General features: G+C 39.8%; 1 protein-coding gene across 6 annotated transcripts in view; it reads right to left on the minus strand.

The window, feature by feature from the left end:
- The window catches only part of WDFY3 (WD repeat and FYVE domain containing 3), a 134,803-nt gene that overhangs the window by 108,913 nt on the left and 2,626 nt on the right, over window positions 1-23,264 (minus strand). For all 6 annotated transcript variants that reach the window (XM_035326042.1, XM_035326039.1, XM_035326041.1 and 3 more), the window contains exons 2-3: window positions 10,096-10,306; window positions 4,073-4,196 (exon numbers count right to left, since the gene is read on the minus strand). In XM_035326042.1, the coding sequence (XP_035181933.1) occupies window positions 4,073-4,196; window positions 10,096-10,275 (304 nt within the window). In that variant the 5' untranslated portion in view covers window positions 10,276-10,306. The remainder of the gene's footprint in view (window positions 1-4,072; window positions 4,197-10,095; window positions 10,307-23,264) is intronic.

Below are 23,264 nucleotides of genomic sequence, written 5' to 3' on the forward strand. Positions count from 1 at the left end.
ATTTATAAATTAATGGAATTTAAAAATGAAAAATAAAGGCAGATATTATCATAGGTTGAATATAAACCACTGACATGTTTTTCTGCGATGGTTAAATGTTATGAAGATGAATGTTATCAGATTGGCCTCCCAATGTATTTTTTTAACTGAGATTATGGTAGTCTTTAAGCATATTTGTTAGAGAAATGGCTAAAGAGGTTAAAATATTTTTCACTGGCTAAACAGTATAATTAAAATACAGGGGGGAAAAGAATAACAATCACACAGTATAAACAATACATGAAAGAGTTACTTCTGAAGGGAAAGAGGATTATTTGAACAGTCTAGAGGCATGGTGAAATAAGCAAATTTAGCATGACAAATATCATTATAGATTCACATAGAGCATTCCAAATACAGAATGAAACTTTGACTAAAATGAAGAAAGTAAGACAAAACAAAACTGAATTTAAAAGCTGCCTAAAACAGTGTTGTACACAGAGCAGCATGCATACTGAATCATTAAAAAAAAATAAAAAATTGAAATTGTCCTTAACAGAGGGTTGAAGTGTTCCAGCCCTACAATGAACCCTTTTCTCATTCTTCTATTTTAAACCCTTCTGCACATGTTTCACAGGTTTTCCCCACAACCACTTCCATTCTGACAGGGGAAGCACTTCTCAGATTCCAGGATTTCTCTTCAGTCCAGGAATCATCCTGTGACAACCAAACGTTTATATTCCCCAAACACATTAAATAACAGGAGTTCTCAGTATGTATTTCGGTGTATTTCAGATGAAAACAATATAGGACTGACTCAGAAACCAGTTTTAGAAAACATGCAACAACCATTCCAAGGATTCAAATCCCCCAACTACACACCTTCCAGTGCTGAAATGAGAGCAGCTGTTATGAGTCAAAGAGTATGGTGCACTCTTATACTTGCCCCATTTCCTACTGTGTGTCTGAGCATCCACAACTGATGGCAGTCAGGAACATCGCACCATGCTTCCCAGAGTCACAACTTGAGCTGGGAATGACAGCTCTATGCCATAATAAATATGGCAGTATTAGAATCTCTCAGGTAGCAGGTTCAGGCACCCACTGAGACGAGAACCCGAGATGTGCCAGGCCACTCAGCCCATGCCACAGGGATCAGCTCTGCCCAGCCCATGGACAGCCACCTCCATGCAGGGGATGGAGAGGACCCAGCACCAACCCCACTGCACACCTCCAACTTGCACCAAGTCCTGATATCTCTAACAGAGAGATGGTCCCAACCGATTTGTGCTGCCATGTGCTCATTTTTGCCCTGGTCATAAATTATGATGGGCACGCAGCTGAAATATATGCAATACCCATGTTCTGTACTTATTTTAACTTGCAGCAGGGAGAAGAGGAACTACTTCCATCCAAGGTATGTATTTTATAAAATGTAAAAAGAAAAATGAAGTGTTGCTTCCTCACCAGCATCAGTAGCCAACATAGCCATTAGCAGACACATTTATTCTACCAAGATTGCAACAGTCTCTGCACCTTGTTTAAGCAGTCTGTCTTTTTCAGCTGAGAGCCAGATGTACTCAATCCCAAAACTGCTTATTGCAGAAGAGACTAAGTTAGAAACAGATGAGTTTGACTATCCATTGTAGCACAGCACCATGATGATCTTTTGATTAATTCAAACATGAAATAGCATGTACTTGTTGAAAATCTGGCAGCTAAAACCCTCAGCAAAACAGACAACTATCTTAATTATAACCTCACCATCTTACAAAACAGGCTTGGTATGAAAAGGCAAAGGAAACCATGCATGTATCCTCAAAGGGACACTACTCAAGTCACCTGCAAGCCATCACTGTTGTACAGCAAACACCTCAACATAGAAGATAATCTATCAATTATAATTTCTTCATTTTTCTTACTGCAAGGTTACATTTGCACTAGAGAAACAGTACAGTTGAAACTGTAGTTGAACACTACAATGGCAATATTAAGAGACTGTTTAAGATACAGTGCTGGCACGGTTTCTACTGGATCATCTAATGCTGTTCTAAGAAAACCACTACAGTTTGTCAGGAACAACTTAGACCTGTTCAAGATGGCAGGCATTCACACAGCTGCTAGCATAAATATTAAAAGGCCCGATAAAAAAATTGTGCTGTGCTCCATTATCAAACAGTCAGAAGAAAACATGTAACATATATAATATCACATTCCCCTCTGTAAAGTGCTGCCAATGGCATTTACCTCTTCAAAGATAAAAAGCAAACTTGTTTAAATTTCTTGTCTTTTGTTAACTAAAAGGGAAGGTCGCTTTTAATAATGATTGTAGGAAAAACTTATCTCTTAAAAACAGGTTTGGTAATTTCATTTACTTAAACAGAGCACTTGACACCATCAGGAATTTGCACTTGGATACCAGAGACATTTCCTGCATAGAGCTGTTAGTGATTTTTTTCACTTATGAAAACTTTCTAGATGTAATTACCTACCCTTGATATTGAGATACACTATCATTTTGGAAGGAAAAGGGCATTCGCAATAGGTAAGCACAATTATTTAATCTCTAACATAAAAAGTACTCTAAAACCCCTAGGTTTTCTGCTTTTGAATATTGTAGGGAACATTTGTCTAGCTCTGAACAGTTTACCACAGAAGTGCACCAACAATGAATGTTAACAGCCTGTTATCTCGATGTTTACAGAGAACAAAATGCAACTCTCTGGTCTGGCTAAGAATCACAACACAACCTCAGTACATGGAGCAACACTAAAGCTAAAATAGTTTTACTGATTGAAGTAATAGCAATCCTAAGAAAAATTACTGCTTTCCTTCTAATAAAGCCATTGGTACTCATTGTATGAAATCTTATAGAAGTATCGAACTATCTTTTTAAAATCACCGTGGTTAAGTTTCCTTGTGTGGGAAGTAAAAAAAAAAAAAAAAAAAAGAAAAGAAAAAAAAAAGAAAAAGTCCCCAAACCCAACAACAAGAAAATTTACCTCCAACATCTGAGACTGCAAGGATTAAAATTGGGCTGCATTGGAGAAACTAGGTAGATATATGATTTAAGTACTAACTATCCAAAAATGGACATTCTTAGCAGAATGCAACTGGCAGGCACAATAGATGTTCCCCAGGAAAAACAGAATTTCAAACCAACACCACCATTCTGCCTGCTGGACATTCATTTCCCCTAAATACCCCAAGACTGTGTGCTCTTGTTCTCCCATAAAGCACAGGTTTCGTCTACTTTAATCTGTTAGCCATCATGTTTCCCTTTTAGTCTCTCCACTTAAAATGGAAAAAAAAAAAAATAAAACAATTTGTGACTCTTGACTTCAAGCATAATAGTTAGCACAGCCTTTTCTAGCTCACTATTTCCTTATCTAAATCCACACTGAGAATCCAGTAGAGAATTTAAAATCATCTAGCAGGCAAAAACTTTATACTGCTCCAAAGACCTCTCCTCTTTCCATGTAATAATGCTCAAAAAAGGGAGACAAAGAGGCAACATGCCTCCTCACCTCACTGCCCTCTGTCACACAGCTCCCAGCAAGTGGTAAGGGTTCAACACAGAACCAAATCTACCCCTGCCATTTAATAAACTGAGTGAAAGAGGGGCTTAGAAACATTTTCCTAGCACTGAGGGTGCTGGTGCTCATGTGTGGCTCACTGTACTTCCACATTTTTTTTATTCTCTTCTAGGCCTACAGTTTATTTAAATGTACAGTTTTGGAACCTTAACATATCTGAGGGATGAAACACAGCACCAAGAGGCACCTCATGCAATCTACAGCAGCTGTCCACATGCTCTTCTGTTTCCTGCTAGTACGGGATTCAACTTTGCTCACTCCTCTCGGTCGTTGACATGTTGTCCTATTATGGAACTTAACATTCCAAACTCTGGGTAGGTAAACACTAGCTGCCTACTTCTCTCTCTCAGCCCAAAGCAAAAGAATGCATGGTGCCTGTGAAGAGCTCAATTTCAGTGTATTCACAGTTTTTGTGGATAGCAGCACATCACATTCTGACCAACATGCAATTCACAATGGATATTACACAAACCTCAAACTTGTGCCCCATGCAATACCTGTGGACTTGTTTGATGCTCTCCGTCGAATCTCAGTCACCATCAGTCGTGATACTTGAGTAGTAAACTGCAGGAGATCAGAAAATTTTTCTGTCATTGTACTTGGAGGAGCATTTCCAAACACCTAAAACAAGAGGAAAACAGATCAATTAAAAAAAAAAAAATGTCCCACTTAAGTGGTTCACTATAAGCTACCACCACCACATTGCTCCCCTGCAGACAAGCAGTATCGCTACTGAGATACCATTTTGGTTTTCCTGCTGCATTATTCATCCATGTACCGTTTCCCACAGTGCATGTTGTAAAAATATATTTATAATGGAAATCATGTCAACTTACAGGGAGAAAAGATCTGATGAGTGAAAGAGGAAAAGAGAGCCATGAATTTTCTTGCATGACAAAAAACCCCAAGAACTGGAAAGACTGAGACTGCACATAATGGACTAAGGAATAGATTGCACAGTAAATGCTCCCACATAGCTTCTGTTTTTAAAAGCAAATGTTTTACTATCTGCTGGACCAAAACATCCTATGGGGTGAATTCCAAGTACAGAGCATGAAACATTCCTGAAGGAACTAGACAGCAGAACTTCTCTGTTAAGTTTTCCTTGATAAATGGACTATACCAGGAAGCCTCATAGATCAGAGCCTTCACACGACCCTATTCTCCTTTAACATAACAGCAGAAGTTAACTTTTTTTGATTGTCACTCAATTCTACTAACTTACTCTTCCTCATTAAGTATTGATTTGATGACTAAATCATTTACTGAATCACATTTAACAGAGAAAAATTAGTTACCTATATGGTATTGCGCTAAGTTATAGAATGTGATGTGATCTTGAAAAGAATTGGATAGTTGTTGAGGTAATTCACTTCTCATGCAAGCACACAAAAAGGAGTCTCTGCTCACCTGAGGTAGTCCTCTCACTAAAATGGTATCAGTAAATGATGCTAGACGTTAGCATGATGTTAGATATTAATTATTGAAAGAAATATGCAATCCAAATTCAGTTATTAACACTTGTATCATTGCTGAAAAATAATAGTCTCCTGAGCACCTGAGTAATCTCAATACTTCTCTGCTAACTTTTCTTCCCCTTTGTGGCTAATTGCATATCCTGCACGAGCATCACTGATAAGCCAGGATGTATACTGAATAACAATTTTTTTAAATAAACTTTTTATTAATACGTTATTCATACCTCTCAGAAAGGGAATGCAATCTAGATTAGGACTCATAAACTGTTTCACCCTCTCCTCCTCTTTCTCTGCACCATCCAGTGCTCCTGTTGCAGCTGTGCTGCTGACACATTTGACAGAGGTCACTTAGTCTAAAGACCTCCAGGAACGTACACAACATTAGAGCCAACAGGGATGCAAGGTAATTGCATCACTGAATTACTTGTGAATCACCAAATTACTAAAAAAAAAAAATGTAAGAAGCTAGAAGATAGAATGACCTTTGTCTAAGTTTTACTTCTTACTCTCTTCCTTAGTGTCAGTTGCTCTGGCACACATTATCAAGCAGACAAAAATATTTTTTCCTTCCTACTTGTATTTCAAAGCCATGTTGAAATGAACCAGAAACACAAAAATAAACAGTCGCTTTCCTCACTGTAAAAATAGTTTTCACCAGAAACCAAAGTGTTTCTCACATAGGAAAATTCAATTGGCATTATCAATGAAAAAGGCCAATTGGAGCCCAGAGGCTAGAGGTAGATAGCTGTTTCAGGCCAAGAAACCTACAGCTCACTGCAGTTACAGACAAAGCAACGTTCCCCATGGAGACAATCCACAGAGTTCCTGTACCTTTCAAAAGACTTGCCTGTATAGGCTATGAGAAGTGCAGAGGCCCAGAGGCATGCATGTTCACTGCTATAACCTAGCCAAGACTAGCCAGACTGGAGCATGCGTTGGCCACTATCAGTTTCTCTTCCAAGCTCTCATACTCAGACCACAGAAACAGGTGCTTATAGGCCCACGACCTGCCCTAAGCTTCACTAGGTAGTCAGCAGATCACAGGAAAAGCACAAAGCTCACAGTTACACTGAAGCATCTGCATTGTATATTGGTATAGTCTTTGATTAAAGGCAGTAAATACACAGAATAGGATATGAAGCGTTTTATCAGTGAGTCATCTTTTTAACCACCAAAAGCATGGTTCTTCCAAGAAAAGCTTACCTTATGCAGAGACCACTTATTCTACTTTAGAATACCTAGCCTCTCCATTCTTCTGTCCACTTTTTTCATATACTGCAAAAGCTTTAGTATCACACTGGTACCACAACACATGACACTGCCAAGCTGCTTCCGAGAACATTGTTCACATGCATGCAGACCTCCAAAAGGAGTCTTCTGAATACTCAAAATCGAGGACAACAGAGTACAAGTATTTTCTGAATTATGTGAATTATGTACTCATTTAGTTTTTCATTATTCGGTGATTCAACATCTCACAAGCCTTCCTGAACAATGAGGAAACAAACGGTCTATGTACCCATTCATAAACAGAACTAGCAAGCATGTTTGAGACATACTGTATCTATAAACAGAAGAGTGATCCAGCTCCTCTGGATTTACTGATTAATAATCCTCAATATAATCAGATAGAACTGTATTCCACACAAATCTTCAGCCTTCTCTGCCAAATAAATAAGTAGATAGATACACAGACAGATAAAGCAAGCTTAGATGGTAAGCAAAAAAAGCATCGAAAACTCCAGGACAATATGAATATTTAATTATCTGCCTGCTGCTGGCCATTTGGATGCCTATGGGAAGCACGTGAACTTTGGTCACCCTAAGAATCTACTACATAGACTTGGCTTAAGGTAGTAACACAAGAAGTACTCCAACTCACTTAAACCTATTAGAAGAAAATGGATCATTACAACTGAGGGATTCAAGCTCTGAATTCAAATCAACTTATTAACTATTAACTTTAAATGTTTGCAGCTAAGGAATATCTTCGAGAAACAAGAATGTTTTAAGAAAGCAATGTCCAGCAACGTTTTACTGTTTCCTTTCAACAAGTGGGTCTCACAGGAAAGCCATCTCAGAATTTAGTGTGAATCAATGCTTATCAGCTCTTCCACTAAACATGTTATTATCTAAGACTTAACATGTTATTATCTAAGACTTGTGAGAGAAAGAAATATCCCTTCTGCTTCTTTTTCCCGATCAACTTCAGAGCTTGCCTTACTGTGTCTTGTGAGTAGCTAGGCTAGCAGGATCATTCCAACACAATTCATACCACAGACAGCTGACACTCCAGAAAACACGAGGTTATATAAGCCAAGAAAGCCACCACAGATCTGATGTGTAAGTCTCAAAAGAAGAAGGTAGCATTAACCAGAAACCTGAACAGGAAACCTGGAAACTGTGGAAGTCAAAATACACAATGACATTGAAATTCCTCAGCCTCTTGAACACAAGAAGACAACTAAGCATTTGTATGAAAGGCAAGGAAAAAACACGCAAGTAATAGGGACAGATTAAATTTGACTGACCAAGAGGAATCATTTTTGTTTGTGCTACACTGACTGTTCACAACTGATAATGGTTATCAGTGACTGATCACAAATACATGAGCTTTCATCATCATGCCAAACTAAGATTCAGAATTTACATTAGTTAGAAAATGAAGTGACAATGTCTGATGAGCTTATATTTGTGCCAAGAAGGACAGCTCCTAGAAGGTGAGAGATTAAAAATAGTGAGAGTTTGAGGATGGTGTTTAAGTTAAAGCCAAGTTAAAGCCAAAGTTAAATGCTGAAGCCAAACAAGGAAATGAGAAGGAAGAGGGAGAGAGACAAACACAGCTACGATAAAAAAGCAACATATTCCTACAGAGGAACACATATCTCCAGCATGAAGTTCACCTGAGGCAAGAAGGGAACAGGCTGTCTAGGATTTAGAGAACTAAGAGCCCATCAACAAAATTTGGTGATGTAAACAGTGGAGGACAGGCACGGGTAATTTGGGGAAGTAAAAACTATGAAAAAACAGGGGTAAAATGGGACCTGGGGGAAAAGATTAGCCAAAACGTCCTCCTACAGATCAGAACAGCAGAAGCCATCAAAGAAATCTAAATGGTATCTGAGACTAGTTAGGCAAGAGCTGATTTTAAGTAGAAATAAGACTTGCAGGTAATGATTTATTTTTTCTCTAGAATGCTTGGTAATAAAGCTGAATGACCAACAGTGAGCAAGAACAAACAGTACAAAGACATAAGAAAACTGTAATTAAGATTCAACAGGGTCAAGAAGAGGGACAAAGAATTTCAACAAACCCAGAAACTGGTATAAAAGGTAGAAAAAAAGTGTAGTAATACAGAACAAATTAAAAACAACTTGTTTTTCATCTCAAGCCTAATCAACATCTAAGGAAAGATTGCTCTGTACTATTTGTGCTGGCTTGCTGCAGTGGTTTCCCACAATCCCAGCTCTATCACCCATTGCGATTTCCACAACTAAAGTGCTACAGAAAGTGCAACTCATTGCCACCGGGGCAAGGATTACCACAGAGCACTGCAGCATGTACAATGGCTATGCTCCTTTTCAGAATTATCAGCCACCTGTAACCACCAGGGGGAGAATTCCCAGTATAACAGCATCCAAGTAGCATTCATGTTCTCAAGCCAAGAGCCTTAACTCCACTGTGCTAATTTGTAAAAAAAAAAAAAAAAAAAAAAAAAACACAAGTAAAGAAGTCCATGACTAAAGGGCATATAATCCAAGCAGATGAATTAAGGAGGAAGCAGGCAAATCGAGCTTACTTCTTTCTCCCTGCCATGCACAACAGGTTACCAACAGAACCAGGAAATAGACCTTAGGGCAACAGAATGACATCTAGGGGATTTATTCACTGTAGCATGCTACCTAGTAGTCCGAAAATCCTATTAGTACTATGCCTTAACTAGAATTGCTTTTTCTACACAACATGTAAGCAGTTCAATGTGCTACACCATCAAAAACCATATGCTTAACAGAACATAAACCTTGGAAAAGAAAGCTGAATTGGTTTCCCAGGCAAGTTTTTGCCTTTATCCATGATCCCAGTTCTCCACAGTAGGATATACAACCACAACACCATCATTCAAGAGGAACTTGAGAAGCAAGCGTTCAGGTCACAGCAGGAAAAAAATAAATATACATTCATGTATTTACTGCTCTCTCAAGAGCCTAAAACCACCACTGAAGTTGTTATGCTAACTGAAGTGGCAGAGCAACTGAGTGATATAATGTGTCAAGAGGATTTAGCTCCTATTAATGCCAGGGCCAGTGGTCACAGCCCTGCCTCCAAACAATTTCTCAGTGCCTGAGCACTAGGGAGTAGTGAAAAATGAATGTCAATGTTCATGCAGCTATTAATTCTCCCCTGAAAATCCCCCTTGCTCAAGTAGAGCAAATCAGACTTCACATGTAGGGAAAAGGCTACAAGGACAATCAGAATAGAGAATTTATCACGAGAGGAGATAAAAATTGTTCAGCTTGCATAGACTTGCAAAACCAAGTCTGACAAGAGATATTATGATTGTTATCTCTAAATATGTATCAATGCAATAAACGTCAAGAAGGGGAAAGAGTTATTTAGAGTCAAGGACAGTGTTGGCACACAAACAAATGGGTATAAACTTGCTACAAGTAACTTTAGGATGGAAATCACAGCTAGAAGGGGAGAAAAGACTGCAGCAGCAGACAACTTCAGCCTGAAAAAGGTCTCAAGGGGTACTCTGTTCTCCACAGCCAAGAGATGACTATCAAAACTGCAAGCTCTGCGGAAAAGCTCTCTGACAGTCCGCATCTTACTGTGGATTTTATCTCAGAAAAGTGAAAATAGAAGGAAATATCCTTTGATGGGTTCACCCACTTGCACAACACTACATGAGGAAGAGGTGAAACAAATTACAGGATGCCAACAGTAACTTCTACTGTGCTAGAACTGAAGGTCTTGGGAATACGAAATAAGAGCGGTCAGTTCCAATAAAGCAAACACCTCTCACAGGTTCTCTAGCTTACCCTGTTGAACACTGGCAACATCATGTACAGTTTTTCCTCCTGTTCTTTCTGAGTCATGTGCCGTGGAGGATGACAAAGCTCTGTGAAGAGGCGGCGCAGATGCATTAACCCCAGCGCGTTATCCTGAGGGCTACACTCCTCCTGCCGAGGCCGGCCCATGATCCTCTTCACCATATTCATCTTGACTGACTTGCAGAAACTCCCTCGTATCCTGTTTAGAAAGGAAAACAAACTCGCTTAGCACAGCAGATTCAGACACAGCTCCATCAAAGCCTTTAAACAAATAGCATCCCCTCAGTACAAAGTACCATGCTGCAGTTAACACTGTTAGATAATTCTATATGCTAGGAATTGATTAGTGCATGCCTGGAAGATTTCAAGTTGAAAACTTCCAACAGAAAAAAAGTCCAAGACTTTTGCACTTTTGCACTGTCCAAGACAGTGCAAAGCACAATTGATTGCTCTTAAAACATGGCAAAATGCTTTGGTACAGTTTATTAGAATCATTTCTGTGATTCTTCGATGCTCATTCCACAACATTTATGGAAACATTTATCTAGATATTGCAAAGAACTCAAAAGTCACTCTAAAAATTAGTCTCATTTCTATACTTATAAATGTAATAGAACAAAACATTCCAACACTCTTGGATATCAGTTGTATCAGTACAAACACATGCTTCATTTTTTGCCCCAGCTTCTGCACAGTAAATAGATACAGCTGTCTTATGGAGCTATCGTTGATCTCACACCTCAACTGTCTGGTCTGCAGGAAAACTCCTGTCTTCTCACTCCTGGAGCACAAGAAGCTTGTTTTGAAACATTGCACTGATATAACGTAGCATCTCTATGTAACCCTATACCATTCTTCAAAACAACATGGACTGAGTCTTCTGAAGGTGGGACTGAAGACTGCAAACAAGGAACTCAGAAAACAATTGAGAGGTTCAGAGCAGGTAAATGGACAGTCTTGTATGTATCCCACTGGGCACCACGGCAAAAGGGCCTATTGCCACACTTAGATTCAAGTAAGGGAAGGAATAAAGGGGAATAGGAAGAAAGTTTCATGTCCATACATTAAATTATGGAGACCAACAATGAAAGGCTCAAGGCAATTATAATGTCCACCTCTCGACGCTTAAAGACCATTGAAAACTGAAGGAGGTCAGTAAGAGCTATAAAAATTATTCAAGGGTAGAAAATGCCATACAGTGAGAAACGTCAAGAACTTGATCTACTGAAATTATCGAAAAGAGAATTTACTTTGAAGGGTCAATTATGAAAAGGAGAAGCGATTACAGCAGAGGTACTATGATTAGAGTAGTGGAGGGAAAAGACCAATTACTAAAAAACTGTTAAACTCAGAGATCAAGTCGTAAGAAGAGACAGCAGTTGGAAAAAAAAGCCAGGAAAAAATAACAATTACAAACAAAGATAATGTTTTTAATACTCAAGATAATTAATCACTGATAAGAAGTATTAACAAAAAGAAATAAATTATTTCCCTAAGCCTAGATGAAATACCCGTCTGCAATGTGTTCATAAAACAGCGTTTTACTCAAAGGAAAAACATAAAATAAACAAATCAAGAACTGACTTATTATAAAACAAAATACAGCTTAGGAAACACTAAAAAAAAATAAAAATAAACTTCTCTAATATTCAAGCCAGCAACCATCAGCCCATGCTGTAAATGTGCATTGACTTCTCCCATTTCAAGAGAAATGGGATGGAGCTGGCTGTCATCTTGTACTGTATTATCCCTAAGAAATAGTACAAGTAACAGGCTTCAGGTCAGGAAGATTCATGCAATTAAAAATGAGGAAACCAAAACTTTTCCTAAGTTCCTCAGTCAATGGATACCTTACACTGAAATTGGTGGTGCCTTAATCATTAGGCTGTCTAGTCGAAAGAACCTGGGGGAGCAGCTAATCCTGTAATGTTTGAACCCTTCTGCCTGCTCGCGTTGTGTCCCTCAGAGACCAGCTCACATCCTTCTCCCTGTCAGGTTCTGTCCCCAGAGCCGGACACCCTCGATGTAACGGGCATAAACAGGAGGAGGACAGGAGTTTGTTCTCAGTAGCAGCAGCTATCTGCAGCATCCCCTCTCCATCCTGATGGCATCTTCCAGCAAGCCCAGTGCTGTACAGCCATACTCTTCACTACACGGCCCCAACAAGTTCCCCAAGCAGATGCTCTGCTCGCAGAGAGCCATTGAGTTTGACAGTCTGGCTGTCAAGTCTTTGACTTCCTTAACATGTGTAATAAGTTGAAGCTAATTTTGAAAGAGCAAACCAAAAAAGCCGAGGCTTCATCACTCAGCGTCACATTGATGGACAGATGGTTTAATCAGGAGGGTCTGAAACAGTTCAACCCACTATACAGACCTTTTGTCACTCGAGCGAAGACTATTGCACATACATAGCATCATGCTCTCTCTGGGCCAAAATAAGAAACCTGATCAATAGATTTCTAATATGCACAGAAACACAACAATAAAGGTGCTGTTCTTGTAAACCTCCTGTTTTCTCCCAGTGCTACGAGAAAACTCTTCTGTGAGGAGAAATCAAGCGTGCAGTAAAAACCCAGCCCGAAAATACTTGAACAACCCCTCCATTTTCTGCCATTGGCTGTGAGATGGCAGCATGTTTTCACATGAGCAAAGCAGGGCTGACACATCTGAGAAGCTCTTGTGTAAGCCCATTCGTGATGTTCTTCACTTTTCTCTTTTAAATGTATATAGGAATCGTACAAGATGAGCTCATGAGGATCTCAAGAAGATTCACTCAAGTTAATGCAAGAGATACCTTGTACCATTCAAAATAGTTTTTCAGTGTTTTCTATTGTTAGTAGAAACTGTTGGACAAGCAGTTGAATAGTAGGCTACATATGCCATCAACAGCTTCCAAAGCATGAAGACTGACACTGTAAGAAAACCAGTACACACAAACATGCAGGATCATGAACACGAGACAGGGTATGATAATGTACGGGTACCACTATTAGAACTATCAAAACATTTGTGAAGGAACAAAGTAGACAGACAGAAGCTGCATGAGACGCAGACTTATTTTCACAGTAGTTATTATAGGTCCCAGCTACGCATCTAGTTCCAAAAGGGTGTTATTTAAATAAGCAGCTAGGTAATTATCTGCTTTGTAATTACAGTCACAAACGTTTATCCAAGCTTTATAGTGTTATTACATGAGTAGCTTGAAAGTGTAACAGAAATCAATTGATTTCTTTATAGATTATAATGGGAGGCCCACATAAATTCACATGATCTATCTCAAGGAGGAGAAGCTGAAGGTAAGTCTTGGTGCCAACCATCACAGAAATCCATTATGATCCTTCATTTCCATACCTATTATTTCCCTCCATGCTCCACCTGCTACTTTCCTCATTTTAAGGTTGCCTACCAGCACAGTTGATATTAACGTTCAGAAGATGAATACATACACTGTTACATACCCTATTAAAAATGACCTTTTTTGGCCTTTGAAAGAAACAGTGAAGAGGTGTTATAGGCTGGGTACACATTCATTCTTTCCCTAAGAAAAGAATTGGAATAATAAATCTTCTTTGCATAAAAAAAAACATCATCAAGAGGGGAAATGAGGAACAGAACTACTTCCCCCTTCTCCACCCCCCAAACCAAGTTAGGACACAAGAAAAATGATGCACAAAAAAAAAAAATTAAAAAAAAAAATCTTTGTTGCTGATAAGGGGGCCATCAGCTCTCCCCTAGTGTCCTGGACTTGCATGCATTCATCTGGGGAATACTGCCCAATGCCGGCAAAATAGGACTTGGCACAAAGCCAGCGTGCCAATCCAGTAACAAACATGCTCATTCCTTCACTAAGCTTCTCTCTTGTTAATCAACTAGTCATGTGATTACAAGAGCAACTTTTTTATTGAGAAATCCTCCTAAAAGGAAAACTATCTCAAACTCCACTCCAGTTTTTTATACTGTAAAGTATTATTAATTAAGGAACTGTTCAGGCAAGGATTTGCAAGAACACGCTATCATTTCAGGATTTGTTGTTTCTTTCTTTTTTTTTTTTTTTTTTTCCCTTTTTGTACTTAAGTATTTTAAAATGTACCTCCCGCAACATTATGTTATCATGAGAAAGCTGACATTTATGTAAAAAAACACATTAGGTGCTTAGTCCAACCTGAGGAAACACTGTTCTTTTTCTGCAGGTGAAAGAGATCATTTCAGTTCATGGTAGTGACCAAACTAGAGAATTCAATGCAGTTTTCTGTTCCCTGAAAGAAGCTCAGATGAGTATTTAAAGATACAATTCCTTTGTTACTCACAACATTAAAAACACTATTTTTATAGCCAGTCCAGCCTTTATGCCTTGACATCACTGAACACAAAAATTCTCAGCACTTCAACAGACATCATGAAGAACTTGATACAACTGGTCAGTAAGGAAGACAGATACTAAACATGGACTATCAATGCTCTTTCTAGGTCCATTTCCCACAAATTATTAATGATGATACATAATAGCAAGTGCTGAGAGAATAGATTTCCTGTGGTTTGTACCCTCTTGAAGGTTAATGTTTTATGTTTACTGAAAGAGAAGGGAAACAATTAAATAACAGTGATACTTCTGACCTACCCTGCAGGGATGGGGGAAAGCTGTCTCACTAAGAAAAAAATGCATGGTTTGGTGTTTTTTTGCTTTCTTGTTTGTTTGTTTCCGCATTATTTTAATTGAAAATTTAATTTAGTTGTGTTTTTATACCTCATTTTGTTTTAATAAGAAAGTCAAGTACTTTTTTTTTTCTGCATAGAGAGAAGAAAAAAACATTTTTTCCTCCTCTTCCACTGTGTATTCTTGTTCTTAATTAATAAGTACAAACAGCAAATGAATTCCAGAAATTTAATAAGCTATTTCCAAGCTACAAACCTTTTGTTCACCACCCCAAAACATGAATCCTCATTGAGCAAAGTATTAAATGCTACTGCAGCTGCAAACACCATATGGTTCTGACTGCACACCACAGTTCTGGTTGCCTCAGTTGTCTTTGCTGCTATTTCTGCACATGAACATCAGGATCTGAAGTGCAGACCCACTACCATTTCAACACTGTGACTTCAGAAACTTCTTCAATTTGGTTTGAATTGCAAGGGGGCTGGACCACCATTACCTAACCCTGAGAGACAAGTGAAGCACACGCAGAGGCAAGGCATGTAATGAAAACATGGGATGTTGATGGAGATCTGGGGATGACAACTAATACTCCTTGCTTTATAAAAGAGGAAGGGCATGCAAGGCCATCCTACACAGAGCAAGATGAGAGCATGCATGAGCAAGTAAGCATGCGTGCTTTCCTTCTCAACAGGAGCACAACTGTAACCTGAGCCTAACAAAAGGAACCTGGCTTGGACTGGATGCTGATATGCTTACAGCTGACTTCCTACTCTTGGATCTGTAGACAGCATAGGCACAATTCTTAGTGCTGCTTCTTCTCCAATAAGCTTTTAACAAGACTTAGGACGCCTGTTTCTCTGCTCAGTAATGAATTAATAATCAGGCTAAAGGATTGCAAAAGCCCACTGAACAAACTGCTGCTAAGTACATACACAGGCTATTTAGACTAACAACACATCGTTTAGCATGTCTTCCTTTGCACTGTTTACATCCTTTTCAACTCAAATGAAATATCATTTTTCACTTCCTCCTGAACTACCATGCCTGACTCCAAGATAAACGGAACTTAATGAGCTATAGTGAACACTTGAATAGGTGCATCCAACATCGGTTTAAAACTGGCTTTTGAAAAAGGTCAGGAACACAGCACAAGTAATTGTCACATTTCAGATGCCAAATGGCACATAATAAATAGTACATCAACAAGCAAAAAGAGGTACAGAAAAATCTCATCTTCAAGGCATTTTTGACACACACAGTCCCTCATCACTTCACAAAACAAGACCAAGAAACACAGCCACGCTCTGAGACTACCTGAAATCCTCATGTAACTGCCAGGTCCTACACAGCTTCATTTGCAAATTTCAGAGTGAAGTCTCTAAGTAGTTTATCTGCATGTAACACCAGATTTGATCACCATAATCAGTTAGGATTTGCTAGCCATGAAGGAAGCCTGAAATTCCATGCCACAAGCTGCTTGCTCTAGGGCATTTCCTAAGGAGAAAATGGAAAAATAAAAGTTTTCAAACCATTTATGGCTTTAAAAAAAAAAAAAAAAAAAAAAAAAAAAAAACATGATTGCCACTGCAGGGCCGAGGATCAAATGAGACTCCACACATCTAAGAGAAGCCTTTCTGCTTTAGGATATGAGGAATGGTTACTCCAGGAAAAAAAAAATCATTAACACTAGTCATTGATTATAATCAAAGTATGGGCTCTGTACAGGTATTATCCTTACAGGAGAGACCAGTGTTAGCACGTTCAGTTGGCCAACTGACATCCAGGCTCGATGAAGCTGCTTGCCCATGCTTGTGTAAAGACACTCCTGGGGCACTTTTTCCACTCCTCTGATCTTAGGGTTACAGTACAGTCTTAGGAAGGAAAGCCAGCCCTGGCTTAGTTTAACCAAGTCAGAACTAGTGCCCTGTGCAGAAGTCCTCAGGCCCTTCAAGGAGAGCAAAGGACATTGAGAGAGAAACTTAGTAACTGAAGCAACAGAAACTTATACAACACAAAAATCCTGCCAGGCAGAGCAAGTGCAAGCTGGCAGGAGCACAGGCACAAAAGATAATGACAAAAATAGGAGATGTTTCTCTACTGCTACTTCTTTTTTTGGAACGCTCATTTAAAATTAAAATCATTCAAAATAAGGTAAAGTTTCAGGCTAAAAGAGTAAAAACTTATGTTTTCAGTAGTCTCGTATGGGCAGATGATTAATGCAGATAGTTTCTGGAAACTAGAATTTATCAGATTGGTGTTACCAATTAGAGTTGATTCCCAGCCACACCAGCTTGATGGTAAGACAAAACAATCTCAAATTATGCTATGAACCTCTGTACTGCTATTAATACCTACAGGTGAGAAACTCTGGAAAAAGCAACTAGTGGAACAACATTCTGTTTGTGAGTCTATGCTCAAGGAATTGAAATATCTCATAAACATTGGCATCTCAGCTGAAAAAAAAAAAAAATCTGAACTGGAGGAATGAATAGATTGTTCAGTATCAGGATATGACACTTAAAGCATATAAAACAATGCCTAAACTGCTTAAATTAGCAATGCATACTATTAGCGCTCCCATTAAGAAGATAGCCAGTGGTGATAAACTCAAAGCTATGCAGTGTCAGGCAAAGTGTACTAAATATTATAATAATCAGTATAATATAATGATCAGTAACAACACTGAATGGACTATTTGTTTCTTCAATATTTTTGGAGGGCAAGTTTTAATTAATGAGCTCTCTCCACATTCCATAGTGAAATATCATGAGCATCTTTGAATGCTTGTTTCTTCTGTTTTGTTTTCCAAAGCAGTGAATAAACTGATTTGCATTAATTGGACAAACAGAATGCCAGTTACAGCCTGTCAGGAATAGAGCAGAACTGAAATTTTACTTTGCCAACCTGAATCGCATGGCAATGACTCAGGTGTGTCAATCAGGAGATGAAATGCTTCTAAGAAGCCCTTGAGAAGGGGTGGCAGAGCAGGAGAACAGAACAGCAACAATGAAAAAAACCATGAAGGCAAAACAACGTGGAATTTAAAGAGAAAACTGTGCTTGGTTAGCATCTAGAAATCAACCAAGGCACAAATGAAAAATGTTTACGGCTAATGCAAGAGCCATGCTCCACAATGAGTGAAGTAGCAAAGCCTTCCCTGAAAAGTTATTCTACCAGAATCAACAAAGAGCCATTATTAGGAACGGGGATGAATATTCTGGCCTCCTTGACTTTGCAAGCAACAGAGGGAGATGGGGAAGGAAACCTGTGAACTGCGAACAAAGGGCAGGCTGTTACAGCTAAGCAATTAGGCCATATTCTAAACATGGTGGCCCCATACAGCCTGTTCAGTAATCACAACAGTGAATATAACCACAGGACGGATACATTTCACTAAAAAGGCCGCCAGATGTTTTAAGCAGAGGAGGCTATTACACAAAGTGGGCGAATTTTTCTGTTTTCTTTCCCTCCAAGAGCAACCTAAAGGATCAACTGTCCCTAGCCACATGAACAGGATTTTACATTCCCAAAGAACATTTTTTTTCTGCCTTTGGTAAATTTGCACATGAAGGAACACTAAGTGGGAGCCTGCTGCCTGTGAAACCTGCCTTGATAAAGCTACCCGTGTCTAATAACCTGGACGAGAGATGCAATAAAGTCATCCTACCGGCACATGCATGACTGGTGCAACACAATTCAACTCTATGCTACAACGCAGTCAGAAAAAGTGCATCAGAAAGAGCAGAGCATCAGGGATGGGGAGACATACCTTAAGCCCTCCCAAAGTCAGGATAAAATCCTGGTCACAAACACTTGGTTATTTCTGAAGTGATAGGAACTAAAAGGTGAATGACCACATCTTCTCTTAAGCTGCATGTTCAGACCCTTTTCTGAAGCCTGTGGAGTGAGGAGCAAAGACCAAACAACAGGTGGCAAGTCTTTCCTTAAAGAAAGCAGCTTGGGCTCCTCACAAACTCATCAGAGCCGCTGCTGCTCCCTGACCAACGGGTTGAGCCTGTAGGAGGGCTGCCAGGCTCACAGAGCGGCGCTGGGATGGAAATCACAGAATCATCTAGGTTGGAAGAGACCTCCAAGATCACCTAGTCCAACCTCTGACCTAACGCTAACAAGTCCTCCACTAAACCATATCCCTAAGCTCTACATCTAAACACCTTTTAAAGACCTCCAGGGATGGTGACTCAACCACTTTCCTGGGCAGCCTATTCCAGTGACTAACAACCCGTTCAGTAAAGAAGTTCTTCCTAATATCCAGCCTAAACCTCCCCTGGCAGAAATTAGCAACTTTTTTTTTTTTTTTCCTCCCAACAGTCTACAATTACTGGAAAATTCTCAGAAATTACAAGGGAATAGCTGATATGTATCTTTTATTGGCATCTATCTGCTTACAACTTTTACATCTATCTGCTTACAACTTTTTCTGCTTACAGCTTTTCTCCACTGAATAAACATTAAGATGATATTAGCATTACCCATCTCTCTGTCTTCGCAAATTACAATGGAAATGCCAATCCAGAAAAGTAAAACAAACCAAAATAACCTACCCCTAAACAAAACCAAACCGAAAGAAAAATACAATTGCACATGGCTTTTCACATAGAAAGGCACGTGAGATGCCATGCCATCTTCTGTTCATGACGACCTCCAGAGGTCTAGACTCTAATAAAGCACGAAGTGATCCAAAGTCTTATCGTTCCATGATATCATGTTCCTTAAAAAGAAATGTAATCTGAAGACCACATTGTCCTTCCTTTAAAAAGATGATCACTGTATGATACAGAAATTTATATATGATGATGAAGATACTTAAAATATGTGCACATTGAAGGACACGGCTCTTCTGAGCTAGGGTACCACATTGGAGCCACAAGACTCCAGTCCCCCACATACCCAGGTGCCACCTAAGTAATTAAACAGCTACAAATAATCAAATAATCTGCAAAGCAGATTAAAACTGCAGATCCATAAAGCAATACTAATTGCTCAAGTAAACGCATTCTTCAGGTTTTCCCTAGTTTTTCATTTGAGTACTTAGCACTGCTGAAATTAGTTTCTGGTATTCACTTGCAGACTGCCTAAATGGCGGGAGGGGGCATAGATATTCTTAGGCAATAAGGTTTGTCTCTTTCATACAGGGAGAAAGTAGCAACACATTCTCAAAAAATCCCTGCTTATCTAACTTCTTTATGCCAGTACTAAGGGGTTGGTATACATACTATTTACCATAACTACTTTCAACACTATTTTTCTTACCCTCTCCATTCCCCATGTTCTTCTCCTGCTTAGCAATAGTGCCAAAATTGGAGTTGCATTTCACAGTAAATAAATGCTTTCTTGAGAAAAGTTTAAGAAATATACCACAATATAAAACAGGACAGCTAAGAATCCCAAAAGAGCGAGACTGTCTTAAACAAAGAAAAAAGCAAGCCTACAGCAAGCAGAGACAAGTTACTATTGTAATATGATGGTTTTCTCCAACATTGTTTAATTTCTAAGAAGCGTCCAACAGAAGCTGATTACCAACGCCTCACAGCAGGACTACTGCACTTGAGAACAGCAGCTTCTATTAGCTGCATTTTGAAAACTCTTCATGTGACCAACTAAAAGATAGTATTTTCTTTCTGAGATAGAACACTAGGTCTAATTTATCTGTTTTTCACTTACTTCTGGACAGTCAACAGCCTAAACGGCTAAAAATTATGCACAGCTAGTTAAATATGCATCACTGTACTTGGACTGGATCTCAGCTTGTAGTTCACTTCAGTTTCTCTTTATAAGAGTACAGACAACTCCAGAATACACTGGCAACAAGAGATAAAGCTTACCAGCAGCACTTCATGTAATTACACGTTAGCTGGGGATGGTGTGTGTTTAGAGGGGTGTTAATGCCAAGAAATGCCAGTAGCTTGTAGTTGTTCAGTCTTCCCCTACCTGGGCTTCTTCACACTGAGCGCAAGCATCTCAGCTTTGAGATCCTCTCCTCCAAACGCATAAGGTGCAGGGGACTGGATGCTCTGCTGAGGGCCCCCCGCGAGTCCCCTGTGCTGCCAGCGCGCTCCCCCCGCTGGCGCCGGCCGCGCCGGCTCCCGGCTGGGTGACACCCGCCTGCAGGCGCAGGGCTCAGCTGCCACATGATCCGCGCTGCAGGGACGGGCTTTCTTCCTCCGCCGGCTTCCATCCTGTCGCGGCCGCCTTCGGGAGCAGAGGCAGCAGCAGGAGGAACTGCGCGAGGGCAGAAGGACAGCACACCTGGCCGGGAAACTGGCGCCGCAAGTGAGAACTGTGCGCCACAGCCTGCAAGCCCATCTGTAAGGCGGCGTTGCCTCCCCTTTTCCTCATCCCCAAGTAAAGGAAAGTTACTGAAATGTCAGTTAAAATAAACTGATTTATTTTGGAAAAAATAAAACAAGTAAGATGGCATGTAATTTCTTGTTTTGATTTCTATTTTCGATATCTATTTATGCATTTACTATTCCAGCTCGCAATATTACTTGTATGCACAGCATCAAAAACTATGCAACAGCTGGTTCAGACTAACACAAACAATTTTTGCGCTTTTTAATAAAAAAGAAAAAAAATTAATTCCGGTGTTATTGTTTCCTAGAGAAATGCACATATCAATGTTTACTCACATTGCGTCTCCCCATTTTACCTGCTCATTCCTCCATTATTACCTCAAGTGCAAAAAGTAAATTAGGACTGAAGCCACAGCTTCTTGAAAACACTCTTCCAGTCACTGGATATCCATCTGTGCCACAGGAGATACTTGGATTATTATGGATCAGAGGAAGAGGGCTATGGCACAAAGCAGAGAGCTGCAGTCCCTTGCTGTCCCCACCTGTCACACAAGTAGTAGAGTTGATGGCTTTTTTTGCCTTCTTTTTCCTTCTCCTTCAGGTGACCTCTTAGCAACGCCAAAGAACGAACATGATTTCTAACAAACTCTCAGTCTAAAACTGCAATATAGTGAGATGTTATATCATGTTTTGTTGTTATTTCATATGGAAAAATTGCCACACATCAGAGCTTGGCCTCCTAGCGCTTGGAACAGTTATTGCTGCACCTAGAGCAAATTGCCTTAGAGATTTCTCCCAGGTAGATTTTTGTGTTATAATGAAACCACAGAAACTCTCAAGCTAGGTTCACTGTGCTTCCAGATTGTTTTAACTAACTGGACATAAAGACTTACCCAGGGACCACCTAAAGCTCACCCTGCACAGACTACGGCTTATCAACAGTACTTCCTCCCATACCTTCTACTGGGGACACAAGATGCACAGCTTCCTCACTCTTCCAATTGTCCCTCTGGTGTACAAGGTGTCTACAGTCTATCTAACTTAATTTGCAGTTTTGCTAGGAAAACTTTTGCAAGGATACCAGAGAGAGAGAGACATATTCCAAAATGACAAACAGACCAGCAGCAGGGATTACAGAATCAGAGAGAATCATCTCCATGGGATTAACCTCAATAGAGATAATTATCCCCTCGCTGCACCTCACATCCATAAAAGATTATGGCAGCACCAACAGACAGGAATGCGTCAAATGGTCTTTCAGGCATTAATCCATCAGTAGCAAAAATTATTGATGCAATGTGAAATATCGCTGTTTACTTCAAAGACAGACAGTAAATCCATCTTTCAGCAAAAACTGACAACTGCAACATGTGCTGCGTATGCAGAAGCACAGCACAGAAACGTCCCTTTCCATCACTGGGAGGTTAGGACAACGCAGCACGCCAGACTTCTCCGGCCCCATCCCAAATAGCAACCTCCGTGTTTTCTATCTTATTCTATGAAAGCTCTGTAACAATACAGTCATCCCTCCATGGTGTTACATTTTTGTTCTGTGACAGACTAACTGAACTACTGCCAATCAACAAATGTTAGGTCAACATCCTATGGGCAGAAAGACTTAAGATGCTGAGGAAAGCCCTGACAACTTCTACAGCAACCTAGCAAAAAGGATGCTTAAATAATTTTTTCCCTCACACATATATCCTCAGCAAGACAAAGAAACACACATACCATGACCACCCTATGCAGTGCTTCTCTCCCCTAGCTCCATCCTTCCTGACACTCCAGCAGCAGCTGGGCAGCAGTCCGGGTTCTGGACTGCGCATGCAGAGAAATGCAAAAGGATAAGCAAGGCTGCAGCAGCAGCCTGCTTGTGGCTTCAGGAGTTGAAGCAAACTGCTTTAGCTGTATTGCACAGCACAAATGGAGGGAGGTAGCCCTGGCAAGTAGGCAGGAGAGGCTGCCCACTGCATGGTACCTGCCTTCTGTTCTGACACAAGAAGAAAATTCCTTGACTTCCATGTGTGCATCTCTGTGATTTCCAGAATTCTCAAATTAAAATGCATCATTTTTAAGTTAACGACCACCTACATTCAATAGTAGGTTTCAATGCTTTCTGTAATTACTAAAGGACAGCAAAGTACCATAAATGAAAAAGGACATGGGAAAAAGAGGCCATCTAACTCACT

This window comes from Oxyura jamaicensis, chromosome 4 (assembly GCF_011077185.1).
Source record: "Oxyura jamaicensis isolate SHBP4307 breed ruddy duck chromosome 4, BPBGC_Ojam_1.0, whole genome shotgun sequence".
NCBI lineage: Eukaryota > Metazoa > Chordata > Aves > Anseriformes > Anatidae > Oxyura > Oxyura jamaicensis.